Source organism: Parasteatoda tepidariorum, chromosome 5 (genome assembly GCF_982258835.1).
Source record: "Parasteatoda tepidariorum strain Cologne lab strain chromosome 5, Ptep-v5.0, whole genome shotgun sequence".
Classification (NCBI taxonomy): domain Eukaryota; kingdom Metazoa; phylum Arthropoda; class Arachnida; order Araneae; family Theridiidae; genus Parasteatoda; species Parasteatoda tepidariorum.
Genome location: NC_141759.1, coordinates 83,911,909 through 83,931,684, shown reverse-complemented (window position 1 = coordinate 83,931,684; position 19,776 = coordinate 83,911,909). Strand labels below are relative to the sequence as shown.

General features: G+C 32.1%; 1 protein-coding gene across 2 annotated transcripts in view; it reads right to left on the bottom strand.

The window, feature by feature from the left end:
* Nucleotides 1-444: 444 nt before the first annotated feature.
* LOC107451747 (no mechanoreceptor potential A) overlaps nucleotides 445-19,776 on the bottom strand; it is a 72,122-nt gene continuing 52,790 nt past the window's right edge. For both annotated transcript variants that reach the window (XM_043044121.3, XM_043044122.3), the window contains 9 exons: nucleotides 19,054-19,196; nucleotides 15,238-15,416; nucleotides 13,802-13,950; nucleotides 11,487-11,632; nucleotides 11,075-11,168; nucleotides 9,559-9,706; nucleotides 6,228-6,435; nucleotides 3,568-3,704; nucleotides 445-2,695 (listed from right to left, as the gene is read on the bottom strand). In XM_043044121.3, the coding sequence (XP_042900055.2) occupies nucleotides 2,501-2,695; nucleotides 3,568-3,704; nucleotides 6,228-6,435; nucleotides 9,559-9,706; nucleotides 11,075-11,168; nucleotides 11,487-11,632; nucleotides 13,802-13,950; nucleotides 15,238-15,416; nucleotides 19,054-19,196 (1,399 nt within the window). In that variant the 3' untranslated portion in view covers nucleotides 445-2,500. The remainder of the gene's footprint in view (nucleotides 2,696-3,567; nucleotides 3,705-6,227; nucleotides 6,436-9,558; nucleotides 9,707-11,074; nucleotides 11,169-11,486; nucleotides 11,633-13,801; nucleotides 13,951-15,237; nucleotides 15,417-19,053; nucleotides 19,197-19,776) is intronic.

Here is a 19,776-nt window from a genome sequence, read left to right as displayed (position 1 = left end):
TCCTTAGACCAGAGCTTGAAAAATAATGATATATGCAACACAGTGTATATTCTAAATGTGAATATTTTGATTCAAATTAAAGATATTAAATTTTGCTTTATATTTTTGTTTAATAAAAATTATTGACATATCCCCTCATATTCTTCATAAAAATTAAGTAATGAAAAAAAAATGTCAGTAAATAGGAAATGTAATTAAACCAGAGCTTTCAGCTGCTCATCAAATAACCTTTTGAAGAAAGGAAAAAAAAAACACAATATTTTAAACTATTTTATTGACTAAAATAATTATTGATATATCCCTTTAATAAAAATTATTGATATATCCCCTCATATTCTTCATAAAAATTAATTAATGAAAAAAAATGTCAGTAAATAGGACATGTAATTAAACCAGAGCTTTCAGCTGCTCATCAAATAACCTTTTGAAGAAAGAAAAATAACACAATATTTTAAACTATTTTATTGACTTTAAATCAATTCTAGTAAAAAATTTTACATGTGCATTTTTATACATGGTGATACTTAAGATTTAAAATTGTATTTAAAAGTACAATAAAGCAAATTAAGGTGCAGCAGTCATATATCATAATGGCTCATCCCATACATGCACAATAATTAACATATATACAATGATGAATTAATGTTAGTTTTATAATGAATAATATAGAAATTGTTGTGTACAAAAGAAAATCTTTAAATAGACGAGAAAAAAAATATTAAGATTTTGTGTTTATGTATTAACATTATTCAGATTTTTATATAAATCTGTTTGAAAATTTTGCTGCTTAAGCGTAGCTTGAGTATGTTAATTATTACATATTTATGCCATTCATTTTGAAAGTTGCATAATTAACTTTTATTTATTGTAATGATTTTTATTAAATGTTTACAAGTCTAAAGATTTACACATAATTTGAAATTACAGTATAAGCATATAAATTGTCTGTTTTTTTAATATAAGTGTTTTGTCTTAGTTTTGGTCTATACAAATTTTAGGAATTGTTGTTTTAAATTATTCAAGAAATTATTAATTTTTAAGCCATTATTTATGGTGTCTACATTGAAAATTTGGTCAGTCTGTTGATAGACCTTCTGTTTGCTCACAATTTTCCTTTTTTTTTAGTAATTTTCCCATCAACTTAAATACTGATGTCTATTTATAATTTTTAAAGAATTAATTATGCTTTTTTTTTAAATTTTTTTTGCTAAACTTAGTTTTAAAATTTCTTTTTTCTTTTTTTTTACCTTTACTCCATTCATATAATTTAAGAATCTAAGTTTATATTTAGCTCAGCAGGTAAAATTTCACTGTGAAATTTTTTTTTTAAAGTTTATTTTCAAATGCTAAAGTGAACTTTATTCTAGAATAATTTATTTTATTGAAATTGTGCAACTTTCAAATTAAATTGACTCATACTCATACTATAAAAGCAAAGTAAAGCTATACTCTATTAGGGTCTTGGACAAGAACTAGCTTTATTCAATATAGCTCTCATCCAAGCCTATGGTATCACATTTACATTATAAATGATACCACATTTAAACTAATATGTAAATGTTTTATCATTTGTAATGTAATGATACCACATTAACATAATGTGACACCACATTTACGTTAATAAATATGATTGATTAAAATACTTCATCTATTTAACATTCCCTATTTATATATTTGAACAATTTTAAGTTTATGTTTTAGCCACATAAATTGAAAAGAAGTAAACTTATATATGTTTGAAGTTGGTAAAATAAATGGGAGGATTAATTAATTATAATGTAATAAACTCTAAATTTATTGAAATTATGTGATACCACATTTACGTTGATAAATATGATTAATTAAAATGCTTCAGCTATTTAACATTCCTTATTTATATATTTAGACAATTTTAAGTTTATCTTTTAACTACATAAATTGTGGCGAAATGAACTTACATATTTTTGAAATTGGCAAAATAAATGGGAGGATTAAGTAATTATAATGTATGAAACTCTAAATTTATTGAAATTTATAATTGTTTAAGATCTTGAAAAATCTTGAAATGATTTTTAAAGTTATGCTTTATTTATTATGTTGTGTAATTTTTTTTGTTTGTTTCGTTTTGAGAAAACTTTCCTAAATTTTTTTTTTTTTTTAAATGTAAGAAATATTTATTTATTCCATGAATATTCTTAATTGTAAATAAAGTTTAATTTATTTCGTTAAAGTTATGTTTTTTTTTCTTCATTTATGATATACTTATATACAATTGTATAAGAAAAAATTCATTGCAGTAATAATATTATAAGTGTGATCTCATCAAGTTAGTGATTTCGTGAAAGTAACTTTGGAATACATAGAAATATTCAAACTTGACAAAAACATTTTTTTTTCTCTCAATGTTGATCACAGTGTCTTTCTAATTGTCCATACATTTGAGGTAAAATATGAAGACACACAATTTCACTTTTGTAAACAGTGTTTGTTTATATCACCTTACTAATTCAGATGCTCTGTGTCATTCAAGGTCGTTACTTAATTTCCCTAACGTACGTGCGGTCATGTTTCTTAATGTGTTCCTCGGTCTTTCAAATAAAGACGGGTCAGTGTATATGGGCTCGCTTGGATCAGCAAAGTTTCTTACTTGAAACTGCGAAACATAAGGATTTTCTGGACCTGAGGATGAAATGCTTGATGCTGCCATTTTCCTTACCTGGAATGAAAATTAATAAATGGTTCTTAAATATAAATCTATAAATGGTTCTTAATATAAATCAATATGTGGTTCTTAAATATCAATCAATAAATGGTTCTTAAATATAAATCAATATATGGTTCTTAATATAAATCAATATATGGTTCTTAAACATAAATCAATAAATGGTTCTTAATATAAATCAATATGTGGTTCTTAAATTTAAATCAATAAATGGTTCTTAAATATCAATCAATATATGGTTCTTAAATATAAATCAATATATGGCTCTTAAATATAAATCAATAAATGGTTAAATATAAATCAATATATGGTTCTTAAATATAAATTAGTAAATGATTCTTAAATATAAATCAATATATAGTTGAATGTAAATGATTCTTAAATATGAAACAATATAGGGTTGGTAAATATAACTCAATATATGGGGGTTCTTAAGCATAAATCAATAAATGGTTCTTCATATAAATCAATATGTGGTTCTTAAATATCAATCAATAAATGGTTCTTAAATATAAATCAATAAATGGTTCTTAAATATAAATGAATGTATGGTTCTTAAATATAAATCAATATATGGTTCTTAAATATAAATCAATAAATGGTTCTTAAATATAAATCAATATATAGTTAAATATAAATCAATAAATGATTCTTAAATATGAAACAATATAGGGTTTTTAAATATTACTCAATATATGGGGGTTCTTAAACATAAATCAATAAATGGTTCTTAATATAAATCAATATGTGATTCATAATAAATAAATCTTCCTAATAATAAAAAGTTGTGCAAAATAACGTTATATTTTCTGATGTTATCTAATATTAGGTGCTATTTGGGTAATAAGATTCATTGCAATACTTACGACTCTTCTAGATCGTTTGAGGAAATAGTACGACATGGCCACTACACCAATCAGCAAACACACCAAAATAACAACAGTGGATATCATTCCATAATATCCAGCTTGTGCAATGCACACGGTTGATTCTTTTTCAGACACTAGGAATTACAAAAGAAAATATATATCAAAATGCCATAAACGCTCAATATCAATGCAGTTTTTCGTTAATTTAATAAAATGGTTCGCAATAAGTTAACCCTTGCTAAAATTGCATGGCGTAAGAAAATCCAATTTAGCAAAACTCTCCAGAAAGCATGTAACCTTACGACAACCTTGTATCGGAATTTTCTTTTTATTGTCAGGAAAATGTTTGTACTAAAAACCTTTTTTTCAATAATGCAAAAATATTGTAGTTTCAAACCTTTCATCCTAAAACGATTAAAAATTATTTTTTAAAGATATTGTCACTTGGGTCCATAATGACGTTTGAGTTGACGTCACACTAGCGATAGGATCAAATTGCATTGTCCATTAAAATTTCACGACAAGGTGGATTTTAGCTGAGCATGCAAGACTTTGCGAAAAGAAACCTTATAATTACCTAGATTTAAGATTATTTTCACCTTGAGACTAGCTTTATTTAAGGATTTTTTCACGCTTGAAAACCCTCAGCCAACCTCGATTTAAAGGTTTTATATAGAAGGTTTTTTTCCAAGGTTTTGGATGAGTGTAATGTGCGTAGAATAGAGTAGATTGTCACAGATCTCGTTTTAAGGTTAGAAGGTTTACACGTAAACCTCATAACAAACCTTTTCAGGTTTACATTGAAAGGTTTTTGCTGAGTTAAAATAAACCTTATTTTGCTATCTAGGTCACTAATTGATTTCCACATTTTTTGAATATTTTATAAGAATTTATTATGCTTAGCATATAGGTGATCTTTTTAGCAACTATTAGTAAAAAAAAGATTTAAATTGTAAATGTTGAAACTCTATTTTTTCAAAAATTAATGTAACAAAACCATTCACAGCAAGTGGTTAAAATAATCTCAAATAAAATTTATCAAACCTGTATAAATCAAATGTTAAAGCGTACATTTTGTAATCCCTTTGAATATTTAGGAAAAATCTCAGTATTCATATTATTTTCTACTGTATCCCTGCTATATTCTAGGTATGCATTTTGCTTTATTCCAGGCATATCTTCTGATATATTATACTTTCTGCTATGTTCATTGTATATTTTCTGCAATATTCCAATTACACTTTATGCTATGTTGATTGCATATTTTTGGTATACTTTCTGTTTTATTTATTCTATATTGCGGGTATACTCTTTGCTATATTCCAGGTATAATTTGTAATAAACCTGTAATATTTCTGGTATACTTTCTGTTATATACCAGTCATATTTCATGTATAAATTTTGCTTTTCTAATATGTTCCAGGTATATTTCAGATATACATTATTCTGTTTTATTCCCGATATATTCCAGGTTTATGCTCTGTTATATGCCTGGTATAATTAGGGTATATTTTATGCTTTCATCAGCATTGGCACGACAGCCCTTTGTGAGCCTGGGCCTTCCTCAGAAGCTTTTCCCATTCTGCCCTTCTCCCAGCAATTGTTTTCTAGTTCTTTACTTTTAGGATGGCAAAATCCTCATCCACACAGTCCTTCCATCTCTTTTTGGGCCTTCCTCTTGGCCTTTTACTGGAGGGGGTTGCATTAGAGACTCTCAATGCTGTTCGTTCTGGGCTCATTCTCACTACATGCCCGGCCCATCTCATTCTACTTAATTTAATAGATTTAATGATATCATCGCCATCAAAGATTCTATATATTTCAAAATTATATCTTTTCCTCCAGTTGTCGTTATCGAATATATGGCCAAAGATGGTTCGTAGGACCTTCCTTTCGAAGGTTGCCAATAACTTCTCTTCCCTTTTTGTTAAAGTCCATGTCTCTGAAGCATAAGTCAAAACTGACTTGATTAATACCTTATAAAGTAAGATCTTAGTCTTTCTTTTGATTAAGTGAGATTTCAATAATGATCTTAAACCATAAAAGCAGCGATTGGCTGTATTTTATGTTTTACTCCTGATATATTCCAGATATACTTTCTGCTATATACCTGGTATATTTCAGATATACCTTCTGCTGTGTTCCTGAAATATTCCAAGTATACTTTCTGTTTTTACCTGTAATATTTCAGGCATACTTTCAGTTATATACTAGGCATATTTCATATATACTTTTAGGTTTTCTAATATCTTCCAGGTATACTTCATGCTACATGTAGGTATATTTCAGATATACTTTCTGTTTTATTCCTGATATATTCCAGGTATATGTTCTGTTATATGCCTGGGATAATTCGGGTATATTTTATGCTTCATTCCTGATATATTCCAGATATACTTTCTGCTACTTACCTGGTATATTTCAGATATACCTTCTGCTGTGTTCCTGAAATATTCCAAATATACTTTCTGTTTTTACCAGGTATATTTCAGGTATACTTTCTGTTACATTTAAAGTATACTTTCTGCTATATGCCTGGTATATTTCAGATATACCTTTGCTGTATTCCTGAAATATTCCTAGTATACTTTCTGTTTTTACCTGGTATATTTCAGGTATACTTTCTGTTATATTTAAGTATCTTTTCTGCTATTTACCTGGTGCAATATCCTCTGGTGGAATGTCTGACCGTGATAAGTAAACTTTCAAGAGTTCGTGTACTTCTTCCTGTTCTTCTTCCTCAATAGCATCTGTATCATTTACTGGTGTTGTCGCATCTTTTTTGTCTTCATCTTTCGGAACTGATCGCTTCTTTCGACCCCAGGAGGGAAAGGTTCCAGGTCTTGCCTTTTCACTGCAGACTACCTATAAAATTGAAAAACAAATACCATTAACCATAACTGGCAAAATAATTTTAACTAGAGTGATTTTGCATGTTTCATAGTTTAGTGTGCTATCATACTTCGCTTAACCATTTAATTTGCAAGTTTTTATACTGAAATGATGTTTAAAAAAAGCTGTCGAAAACATGTGATACATTACTGCTTAAATTAAACGAATATTTTTTTTTAAAAGTTGTTTTCAAATTGAATTCGAAAATATCAGTTGTAGGAGGGCTACAGGTGGCGCATATCAGAACTTCAGTAAAAGCAAAATTTTCAACCTTATCAAATGGATAGCCATTGAAATACGTCAGTTTTTGTCGTAATTTACAAACCGATTAAAGTATTTTAAGCTTGGAAATTGAATGGAACTCAAAACTGCTTTATGGTGCTTAAAGTAGGCACCGTGGAAATTTTAAGATAGTTTTTGATAATCTAAATGTGAAAAATATGATGGCAGAGAAATGTAATACATTCCCATGCAGCTGAGAAGAGGGAGGATTTAAACATGAAGCTGGTTTTCTCCGCAGACGACGTATTTCAGCGTTCCATCAATTACAAATAAATAGCTCTTAAGGTTTTTATATTGCTAATACTTACCGTCACGAGGCGGGATTGTATTTATCGACGTGACTCAGTGAGTAAGGGAAAACGCTTCGAAACTCTTTTGCTACACCAGGAAGGAATGCAAATAACAGAATGATATTTATTGGGCACATATGTTATAGTTGGAAGAACAACAAGTGATTAAATTTTCAGGATATTTAGATCTATAGATCCTGAGGAATCAGTACTCAAAGCAGCCTCCCCTGGCAGCAATAACAGCAGTTATTCTCCTGGGCATTGAGTCGAACAGAGATTGGATAGCATGGACGGGTATAGCATTCCATGTAGCTTCAACATTATGCCACAATCCATCAACCGTGGTGACTGACAAGTGGTGGCGTGGCAGTCATTCGGCAACCACTGACCAGACGTTTTAAGTTGGTGAGACATCAGAAGAATGTTCGGATAAGGGCAACAGGTGAACATGTTCTGTGTCAAGGAAGGTCAGGACAGTGCGAGCAACACTCGGTCGTGCATTGTCCTGCTGAAACCTAGCTTCATGGAGACCTCAAAGATAAGGCAGAGCAACTGGCCCTAACACATCAGAAATGTAACGGCTGCTGTTCAAAGTGCCGGTAATGCGAACAAGAGGTGATCGAGACGTGTATCCAAAGGTACCCCATACCATTACTCCAGGTGATGGGCCAGTATGACTATGTCGAATGCAAGCTGCCAATGGGCGTTCTGGATTCGTCTGAAAAGACGACGTCATGCCATTCCTGCGTCCAGATTCGTCGTTGATTGGAGGCGCTCTTGCCTGTGATGCAGCGTCAAGTGTAGCCGAAGCCATGGTCGCCGTGCTGACAGTCCATGCTGCTGCAAACGTCGTCGAACTGTTCGTGCAGACACTTGTTGCCTAACCCCATTTGTTAACTCAGGGTTCGTGACGTAGCTGTACGATCCCTTAAGGCCCTTTGGATAACATGTCTCTCTTCTCGGCTGTTAGTGATGGGGGGGGGCACTGAGATCCTGCATGGCATTCCATATGACCGTCATGAACCCATCGATTCCATATTCTGCTAAAAATCATGGGGTCACGATAAACCGCAATCCCGGTAGGCCACAATTCGACCTCGATCAAACTCAGACATATGCTGGTAGGCATTTTTCCTTCTTACACGAGGCATAACAAAAACTTTTTTACCCAAGAACAAGGCTCAAATTTAATTTTTGTATGAGAAACTTACTGTCAAATCTCTTCTTTTATACACATTGTAGGTGTCGCTACCGCCGTCTGCTTAGCAAGAATGCGCTGATAAGCTAATCATTTGCATACCACAACATGCTTTATCCGTGCTACGAATTTCATGTTCGTGGTGTGTCGCCTTCCTGGTGTAGCAATTTTAATGGCCAGTAGTGTGTGTATATATATATATATATATATATATATATATATATATATATATATATATATATATATATATATATATATATATATATATATATATATATATATATATATATATATATATATACACTACTGGCCATTATATATATATATATATATATATATATATATATATATATACACTACTGGCCATTATATATATATATATATATATATATATATATATATATGGTGAATAGCTTTGGTGAATGTCCGAAATATTTGTGATTTGATATATGTATATATATTTCATTATATTCCCGATTATATTTATTAACACAGTTACTTGGTCGGTTGAGATTGGAGAAATAAATTAACGTACCGGAAGTATGGGAGTGCAGCTATACAGCTATGTAATTGTTTATTGTAATAGTTATTTTGTAGCGTATCTACCACTACAAAATTACAACTACAATTCACTAGTATATAAGACATGTTAACTCGACTCTATGTCGGGGTACCTTTTCATAGATGAAGGTTGACATGGTCTGTAACTACTCTCCCCACATTGGTGACCTTCGGACGTGATGTGAACACGCCTACCTTGGCAAAAACGCCCACTTTGATCTGGATACGCCTACATCGGCAGTAACGCCTACTTCGTTGGATGGTCCACATTGAACAGTTGACTTGCTACTTGTGACTGCATCATTATCCACCTCCTCACGCAGTTGCTACTCAGTCTCATCTCGATCACACACAACGTTGGCTTGCATACACTCGACTGCTAACGGCAACCCAGGAGCGACTACAGCCGTGAAGTTAATACACCTCTCACATTCAGCACTCAAAAAAATACGGTGATCTTAATACAGCTCTCCCGGCTTCGCACAAAAAACAGCAATGAATCAACTAGTGGCATCTATTCATCGAATTCTATCATAGCTATAATTCTGGTGGGGGAGTACTGTAGCGTATCTACCACTACAAAATTACAACTACAATTCACTAGTATATAAGACATGTTAACTCGACTCTATGTCGGGGTACCTTTTCATAGATGAAGGTTGACATGGTCTGTAACTACTCTCCCCACAATTTCATAGATTTGAACTGCGGTGTAACAAAACTTTTTGTTTCTCGTTGTATTATGTGATCAAATACAATACTTACTGGTTCACATGGCCCTCGGCAAGTTTGCACCGTTGCTTGGAAAACCAATAAATTGGAATCTGGAATTTTGAAAGCATAGAATTCTGCCTCAAGAGCGCCATCTGGTGTTCTGTGCAGCTCTGGGAAAACGTATAAATCGACTGGGCATCTGTAAAATTTTATGATATTATGGTATTGATCATAATATGGGTAAGCATGTCCCAACAGAAGCAGAATAGTTTTGCACAAAATATAATGCATTTTTTCTTTAAAATTTTATTTAATACCAAAGTATATATTTTATCATGAACTAAATAATCTCTCAGAACAAGAATTTAGTCTCCCCTACCTTCAGAAATTATGAAAATTATATTCAAGCCTGAGGAGTTTGGTCTAGGGTTGGGGTTGGTTACTTATTAGTATTTGAACTCGCTCATCAATGGCCTTTAATACAAACCATCATGTTTATTTTAATATTCTGGATAGTCTGGTGTTGCCTGTAAATGATTAGGGGTAGGTTGTTGATATCCTTAGAGCAAAGATCACTTGACTGAAAAAATATGTAATTGCTGGTTTTATGAACAATCACACACCTTATTTCAGCGTACAATATCACCTGAATTGAACATCATCGAAAATTTAGGGTTTAATGTTGTAATAACACGGATGTTACAGTTTTATGTTAATGACAATTTTATGTACACAAATACGTTTTTGATTTCTTTTTAAATATAACTTAAAACTACTGAAAAATTAATTAAAATTTTAGTTCAGTTTTTTTTAAACTTAGAAAACTGAAACTTTGAATTGTCAGGGGAATATATAAACTTTATGAACTTATAAAATAAAATCTAATTTTTTTTTTGGGGGGGGGGGCAGAGGGGGCTGAAATACCTTCTCTACGTGGTTCAACCTTGTTATAAAGTTTAGAGAATAAAATTGCCTTGATTCTCTTTTAACTTTTCTTTTTTAACCATTGTCTCATATTGGCCTATATTTATATAATTATGCATGTTTCTTAGAATGAAATATTTTACATTTTTTATCTTTTAAATATATTACATAAATATTTAAGTATTTCCGAGATTCTGGAAAGGTTAAAAACTATTACGATATTCCCCTGTCAAGTAGAGTTTCTGTTTTATTCAAATAACTATGCTGATAAACCGACCGGACTGCGCAGAGGTCCGGGAACTGGCCCTGCATCAAAAGGTTCTGGGTTCGAATCCCGGGCAAGGCATGAATGTTCTTGCATTCTTTGTACTATCTGTCCTTACTGTGGGAGCAACGTTGGCCCACCTAATATGGTGCCCCTGAAAGAGTGGTCAATAAATCTGCCGTGTATTGACGAAAGGTCATTCCCCTGGAGGGCATTGGAAGAGAAAACAAACTAATCTGATAAGAAGTCACTGAAGTCATGTAATTAAAACTTTGTTCAAATTTAAATGTTTGCAACATTTCTTTTTAAATTTAGAAATTTAAAGAAATTAATTAAACACAATTAAATAGTTCAATACATTATGATTGTTTAACTTACCCTCTGGCATCAATTAAATGCACTTGTCTTCCTGAATAAGGATCTTTAGCGATGACATTAGTAGCAAATATGTCAGCAAAATATTCCCAATGAACTGAAAAAAAAGTGAAGTTTAAAATTTAAGTTCGTTTGTAAAGTCTGAAGTGTACCGTTATCACTATCCTTAATCCATATTTTTATAATAAAATTCCAGTTAAGAAAGTTTGTGCATTAAGGGATGCAAAAATTTGACGAATCACTTATAAGAAATATGAAAATTGAAACATTGAAACCAGTTTAATTGCTGGATTCCACGATTTTGTGCCGCACGTAATGTATGGAATTAATTTTTTGTCAAAAAGTTTTTTATGATCGACTATGACTGTGACTACTCTCTATTGAAATTTCAAGTTTTAAAGATTTTATTACTTACAATTTCCTCTTGCCTCTAACCGGAATGTTAAGAGATCCCCAACAGCAATAGTTGTTGTCGGTGCACCTCGGTACAGAACTTTTAAAACCACACTGGATGTTAGAACATTCTGAGCAGGCAAATGTTCTATTTGTGTTGGATAACGCCTGTTAAAAAATAACACGAATGAGAAAATAAAAAACATAAATTTAAAAACAATAGCTATTTAAGAATATCATCAAATAATGCTGACCGATGAAGGCAAAATAGATTTATCGATGCTTATCTGTTTAGCTTAGCCAGTTGCTCGCGTTTGACTTTAATGCACATCGGACCAAACCTCGATTGCGTATGACGTGAAAAATAAAAAAAATACCATTGACTGTCAAAACTCGAAGATTTAATAACTTGGATGTGATTTGGATTGAGCGTTGAGTAGTCCAATCAATTAGCAAGTTCAATACTGGCCCTTTGCTCCTATATATATTCTTGAGTCCTATATATATTCTTGAATTTGAATACAAAAGTCAAATGCATTCGATCGAAAAGCTCTATTTTGATCGCTTTTGATGGAATGAACGCAAGGCTGACAGATAAATATATGATGATTGATAGCTCGTCTAAGTTTTTACATAATGAAAAATATATCTCTACCTGTAATTGTAATTCGATTACATTGAGGAAAAGCTTCCTCGGAAAAACTACATGCTAATGCCTACGTGAATTATTTATCTTATGCACCAGCTCCAAAATGGGGCTTTATCTGAATGAAAATGATGAAAATTTGGAGCAAAGCTCCGAGAAAAGTTCGAAAAAGAGTTCAGTTATCTCAGCAGAGCTGCGTTAATCTTTGAAGAAAGTTTATGAGTGAAATTAAGCTTTAACATTGGTGAGAAGATTAGATAGATTGAACTGAACTGAGTTGAACATCTGGGCACCTGAAGCCGCTTTCGGCTCTTTTCTCATGAATCTTTAACTTTGAGGTGTTTATCAATGAGATGGTGGAATGCATCATGTGGATCATTGATGAGTTCTGACTGCGGTGCAGTAGGGTGATAAGAGCATAATGTAAAAATATGAGTATAACTTGAGCTAAGCTGGTATGGTGAACATGAGGTTATCCGTATGCTATAGATCTCGGGAATATCGCTGCTATAGTATGCTTGCTATTGATCTCTTGTCTTCAGCTAAATTTTCATATAGGAATATTTCATTGAAATTTGCTGCAGATCAAGAGGTGGCTTTAATAGATAACTAGGTGAGCTTAACAAGGTGTGCTAGATACAGCCCCTGGCCAAATTATTAGACGCATTTAAGATTCCATGAAAAATCTTAATTATCAGGTGATATTATACAGCTTTATTGCTTTTACGTGACTGAAACCGGTTAGCACTTGTTCACGTTATAGTGTATCAATCAGATAAATTAGAAGATATATAATAGAAATTTGACGGTATGATAAATTAGACGATATATAATATAAATTTGACGGTATGATAAATTAGACGATATATAATATAAATTTGACGGTATGATAAATTAGACGATATATAATAGAAATTTGACGGTATGATAAATTAGACGATATATAATATAAATTTGACGGTATGATAAATTAGACGATATAATATAAATTTGACGGTATGATAAATTAGACGATATATAATATAAATTTGACGGTATGATAATTTAGACGATATATTGTACGAATATAGAATATTTATTATATCGATATATTATAATAATTAGTCCAAATTATTAGACGCATTGTAGTGTTTTTATAAATGCATGTTTTGCACGAGTTTGTATAGCATACTTTTATATTTAAACATACATGTGATGAGTTTTATTCATGACATTTTTTATATGCGTCCTATTTGTATTTATTTTTTAAGGAATTGCATTACAATGTTAACCAATTGATACACGAAAGTACACAAATGCAAACCGGTTTCATCCGCGTGAAAACAATAAAGCTGTATAGTATCACCTAACAATTATAATTTTGCATCGAATCTTATAATGCGTCTAATAATTTGGCTAGCGATTGTATATGCAATTATTTTAAAAAAAATTGCGCTTGTAATTGTTTAAAAAAAATCTTGATAGTAATTTTTTCGTACAATTTATAATAGGATAATTTTCTCTGCGTCGATGAGTATCAGGATTTATTTGGATTTAAAAATCCTATGCCAGGATTTTTTTTTTTCATTTTAAAAATGAACAAACAATTTTTTTTAAAAGAACTTTCTCCGTCAACGCAATATACAAAACCAGGCATTCATGGAACTACTTAACTTTCATTATAGGAAGATTAAAAACAAATGCTTGCATACCCGTCCGTTCTTGTGTCTAAGTAATTAGATGTGACAACAGCTTCTCCTGGCCCAGAGAAATAACATGTCAAATTGTACTTCTTGTCCCTAGATGTCTGGACGTAATCATTAAATTGTACAACTACAATATTTGTGATGACATCACCATACTGAAAGAAACAAAAAAGAAGGAAATCAACATTAGACACGCATGTATTTCATTTCTGAGGTAGATATCTTATCATACACATGGTGTTCTGTAATCGCAGCCTTTAATACGTATTTCCTTAGAATCTTAATCAAAAATGAAGTTAAAGAAGTACATACATTAACTGCCACAAATTAATATTTATGTAAGGAAGGAACAAAAACATTATCTAGATCTAATGAATTACTATTAAGGAGAGCGGCATAGAAAATAACCGTTTAATTACCGTAGTAATATAATATGTGTTTTTTTGTTTGTTTGCTTTTAATTGTCGTTGAGCAGCCGACCCAATTTTTTGGGTTTACGACTGCTAATGTTCAACTCCGTAGCCTTGCAATTTTCAATTTTGAGCCCAATCCTGAAGACAAGGGAACTCCTGGATCAAGTATTGGGAGAAATTTGCCTTCGTGGAGGATTTTTTGATGGAACTAACCCGCATTTGCGTGACATGGAGAAGAGAATCATGAAAACCTCCGACGGTTAGCCTGACCGCAAGGAGACTCTAACCCATGATCCGTCCACCACTGAGGATATTTTAATGAATCAGCACTGTGGTCGGTACAAGCCAGAAGCGGAATTCGTATCGACCAGCCATAGCTGGGATTCGAACCCGGTTCATCTCATTGGATTACGAACACTTTATCCCCTGAGCCATCACGGCTCATTAGAGGTGTTTGAAATAATTAACTTTTTTCTTCTAGCAATCAAACAGGTCTTAATACTTTTAGTTTCATATTCCTCAGTCGTAATTCACCAGATTTTTTTTCCTGATTCATTCGATTGTCTCTTTCGATTTTTACCCATTGGCAAAATGGGTCTTGGTTTGAATTTGATGGCGTCCACACTTTTCGACTGTGTTCAAAAGTAATAGTAAACAGTGCGCATGCGTTGATATGGCAACTGCTGCTGTTTTTCTTTTTATTTTCACTGGCAGGCATTTTTAATGTATTTACATCATAACAATTTAAAGTATTTTTATTTTCTTTTTATTATTAACGTATAATAACTGGCTTGACGGTGATTTCGATATAAATATGAATGCTGAAGAAGGAAATGTATTTTGTGACGTCTTGAAACATGTAGTACATAGGCAGTATTTGAAAACCAATCCGACGACAAACATTAATTGAGCTTTCTCTCCCTTTGAAACTTTCTCTCCCTTTAATGTGAATGCTTAACTCATTTCTCCAATAAGGTTGTGCTTGAACTGATATTTTTAATGAATATATAGCATGGAAAGAAATCATACCTGTTGCGTTCCACAGCGTGGAAATCCATTGGCTCTTGAAATTCTCAAAACATTGACGTTGCCACCGTTTCCATCATAAAAACACGTATCATAAAATCCATAGGTATACATTCTGCCGAAGAAACCTTCTGGAGTTTTCAGTGTGAACTCCATGCCGTCCAATGTGCATGACTGGCCCACTTTAAAGAAATGCAAACACATTGAAAGAGTAAAGTTATAATAAGCTCATTTCTTAACCCTATTTCTTAACTCTATTTTTTTAACATAAGAATTCTAAAGGACTAATCATTCCTAATTTGCGATTGAAATAAACAAATGTGTTTTTAATCAAATAAGTGACACAGCTGCCAGTATTTTTTTGAAATATTTTTTTTTCTTTAATGGTTGTGAAATAAAATATAGAAATATTAAACTTTATCAGCCATCATTTACTAATTAGCTCACTTATAATGTATATGAATTATTTATTTTATATAGTTTTAAAATTAAATTTACGATCCCTATTACTCCACTTATCAAGTGGAGCTGGGTACCTGAGCCAAACCATCACCTCCTACATCAGATATCCTCCATACGGTTTCTTATAAGCAGTCTGCGTAGACTATTTAAAAAGTGAACCAGTTGTGCGCATGAATACAAATTCTATTTTTTAAAAAAAGAATTTATAAAAATTTATCATATATGTTTAAGAATTGAGTCTGTGGTGGTTGACAAGTAAATAAGACGAACCAATCATATTCATAAATTAAGCAAATTTTTAGACATATATTTGCTACTACTTTCTTATTTTTAATAGATTTTGTATTAAATGGTTCTTTGGGAAACTTGTTTACCTTCTAAGTGGTCAGATCAAACTACTTATAAAAAACCATGTGGAGGCGTTGGCCAAATATGGCCTCATCCCATTCATCGTGGCCATATCAGCCAGTGAAGTAGATAAATTATTTGAAAAAAGATATAAAAATTTCAAATAGGAGATAAGATATTGTTGTGCGATTTGCTTAGTCTTGAATGATGGAATTAATAATGGAGGAATTTAATATACAGATTTGAAGTCTTGATTATGTCATATCACAGAGAAAATGTGCCGCAATGGTTTGATGTATTTGTCTTCTTCTAAGTTCTATCAAGATACTGAAACATATCATTAAAATTTGCTGTACTGCATTTTAGATATTTTTATTTTATTTTATAACCGTCGTTGAACTGCCGACCCAATTTTTGGGTTCACGACTACTACTTGGGTTACGACTTACGAAACATTAAATGTTCAACCCCGCAGGCTTGTAATTTTGAACCCAATCCAGAAGACAAGGGAACTCCTGGATCAACTATTATGGGAGAAATTTTTGCCTTGGTGGAGGACTTTTTTTGATAGAACTAACCCGCATTTGCGTTTCATGGAGATGAAGACCACGGGAACCTCCCACGGTTAGCCTGACGGCAAAGGGACTCTAACCCATGATCCGTCTACCACTAAAGATATTTCACGTCAACACTGTGTTGGTGCAAGCCGGATGTGGATTCGTATCGACCAGCCTCGCTGGGATTCGAACCCGGTTCACCTCACTAGAAGGCGAACGCTCTGTCACCTGAGCCATCGCGGCTCCATTTTAGAGCTTTGTCAAAAAATTTCTGATTTAATTTGGTGATGTGCTTTCTATCTTTCTATTTTAAGATCTTTATAGAGGTCTTTGTTTCGTATCCTGCTCTAGTAATATTTCTCTAAACTTCATTTTGGAAAGTTACTCAAGTTTTGGAAAGTTAAGCACCATGCTGGGGATACGTGTGTGAGTATTGGTTTTATCATTGAAACCTCAATTAGTCCGCTTTGGTTGAATATCTAATTTTGATTTGGACATGATGAGAGCTTGAAGTTTATTTGTTGATTTTGTCTTTGATATTTTTGTGCATGTCATTTCAAGCGGAATCGAATTTAGACTTTATTTTGGTATAGTTTTTATCAAATGGTAGTACAATAATGCTTGAGGTATTAAAATGTCCTAAAAATTAAGCTATTCTGGCAACATTTATAAGCGTAATTGACTTAATCAGACAGCTTGAGTACACAAGGGTCTGAATCAATGATTTGTCATGGTTCGTAAAATAATTTAAGATTTAACTTTCAAAATCGAGATTTATATGTTTAACGCTGTTTCTCGAAGCTCTGTCTCCAAGGTAAAAAAATAAGCCAAAGTTAAAGTACTTACACTTGAAGCAAATCTGCAATTTAAAAAGTTGCCATGAAGAATTATCTGAACTTTAGAACGGGCCAACATCTTAAATATTTCAAAAGTTATTAAACTTTTTTTAAAAATCACTAATTCGGCATCATTTTCCCACCTAGATGCAAATGATCAAAATCACTGCCGTATTCTCAGTTTCGGCAAATTTTTATAAGCCCATCTAATGTAGCATTGGAGTAAGTTTTTTAATATTAAAAAATGACACCACAAACGCTTTTAATTTTCACAAAACTGTGTTTTTTCTCCATATTGACGTTTTGCGCCCTTTTCAATAAAAGCATAGACAGCGCCATCTTTAGATAGGCTAAACTTGATCTAACAGTCGTGAGTAACATTTTCAAACTCACAGCAGTTATGAAAAAGGCATATTATTAACAAAAAAGCCTCATTTCATATTACGACGGAACCTTCGAAAAAAAGCCATATATGAAAACCTTATTAACCCTTTGACGGTTATGAACGAGTTCAGCTCGCAATCGAATCGTGCCTCATAATGCGCGCAGACGAGTTCCGCTCGGGAGCAAGATTTTGACCGTAATGGTTAGTAACGAGCACTACTCGCGTGGTGAAATTTTTCCCCAATGCGCACTGACGAGCTGAACTCGTTCGCCATTATTATTCTGCATTGACTATGTTAAAAAGAAAAAGTACGTAAAAACTATTATTTATATACTACGAATACTTTAAGAAATTTTTTAAAACGCGTGAGGTGAGCTATCTACCGCATCCAGAGATGCCAACTTGTTCCGCTTTGTGAAATAGTATTTCCTAGTGATAGCGAAAGTCAAGTTATTTTCCGTTTAGTATTTTTCCTTTTAAGTAATTTTCTCACCACTAAATATCAAAAACTATAAGTAACATGTAAAATGCAACATTAAAGCAACATTCTACTGGCTACTTTATTAAAAAGTAAGCGTAACTGTCCTTCTCCAAAGAAATTTACTACATAATTTGCTACCAATTCCAGAAGACGGAGCAGTTGGCATCGCCACAGAAGGGTGACATTTTCGGAAGAACGGAGGTGGAAAACAGATGCCACTTTCGACTACTGTTTGCACGTAATACTGCGCGAATTAATGAAACGAAAACTGCTCATTTCCCTGACCGTCAAAGGGTTAAATCATAAAAACATGTATCCAAAAATCCATTGGTATACATTCTGCCGAATATATGCAGTTTTTTGACGTCTTAAAAAAAACTTTATTAGTTGTGGTAGCAATATTTATATCACTTTGAGGTAGCACATAAATATTGCTACCACAAAGAAAAAATTTGCTTAACGCTGGTACAAATTGGCACCTATCTAAATTTCTAATATAAACACTTTTATTTTTAATGTAAAATTATTTCATTCTTCGATATTTTTATGTTTAAATGGTGACCGAAACTAGAGAACATAGGATAAATCTAAGCATAAATATACCCTACCTGTTTTCTTCATAAAAGTATATTTTAGATCAATATAAAAAGTTGTGTCGGGCATGGGTTATCTACATGAATGAAACTCGATAAAAAATCTAAACTGTAAAAACCCTTTTATATTTCAACTACATTAATTCATTATACTCACCGTCAAGGCAACCTGGTGTAACTCCAGTCGGTTCTCGTTCGAAATAATCAAACTGAGTATTCTGTTCAAAATATAAAGGACTACCAACTTGAATCAAGTGGCTGTCTTGGTCACTCATTTCACAATTATCAGGAAAAAATGATCTAAAATACACAAAATATTGATTGCATAAACTGTTTAATTTAGCATCAGTTTCATTATTAGTCAAAAGAATAAAGAGAATTATTCAATTGCTTATAATATCTCACAGAATACAATTGTGTAAATCAACTTTTTTTTACTTCTAAATCAATTCTAACTGTAACGAAAAAACTGTACAGGAAGTCTATTCTTTTACAGCAGTAAAATTGACTTTAGTTTTAACATAATGATAAGTAAGAAGTCGATTTTTTTCTATAGTAAAATCGATTCAGGTTTTAACACAATAAAATAAGTAGATTCTTTTACCCCAACAAAATTGACTCAGGTTTAAACACAATGACAGAAGTCCGTTCTTACCCCCATACAAAATCGACTCAAGTTTCATCACAAGTAGATTATTTTACCCCACAAAATTAACTCGGGTTTTAACATGATGATAGAAGTTCTTTCATACCACAGTAAAACAGAATCAGGTTTTAACGCGGTATAGAAGTCTATTCATACCGCAGCAAAATTGACTCAGGTTTTAACACAATGATAGAAGTTTCTTACCACAGAAAAATCAACTGAAGTTTCATCACA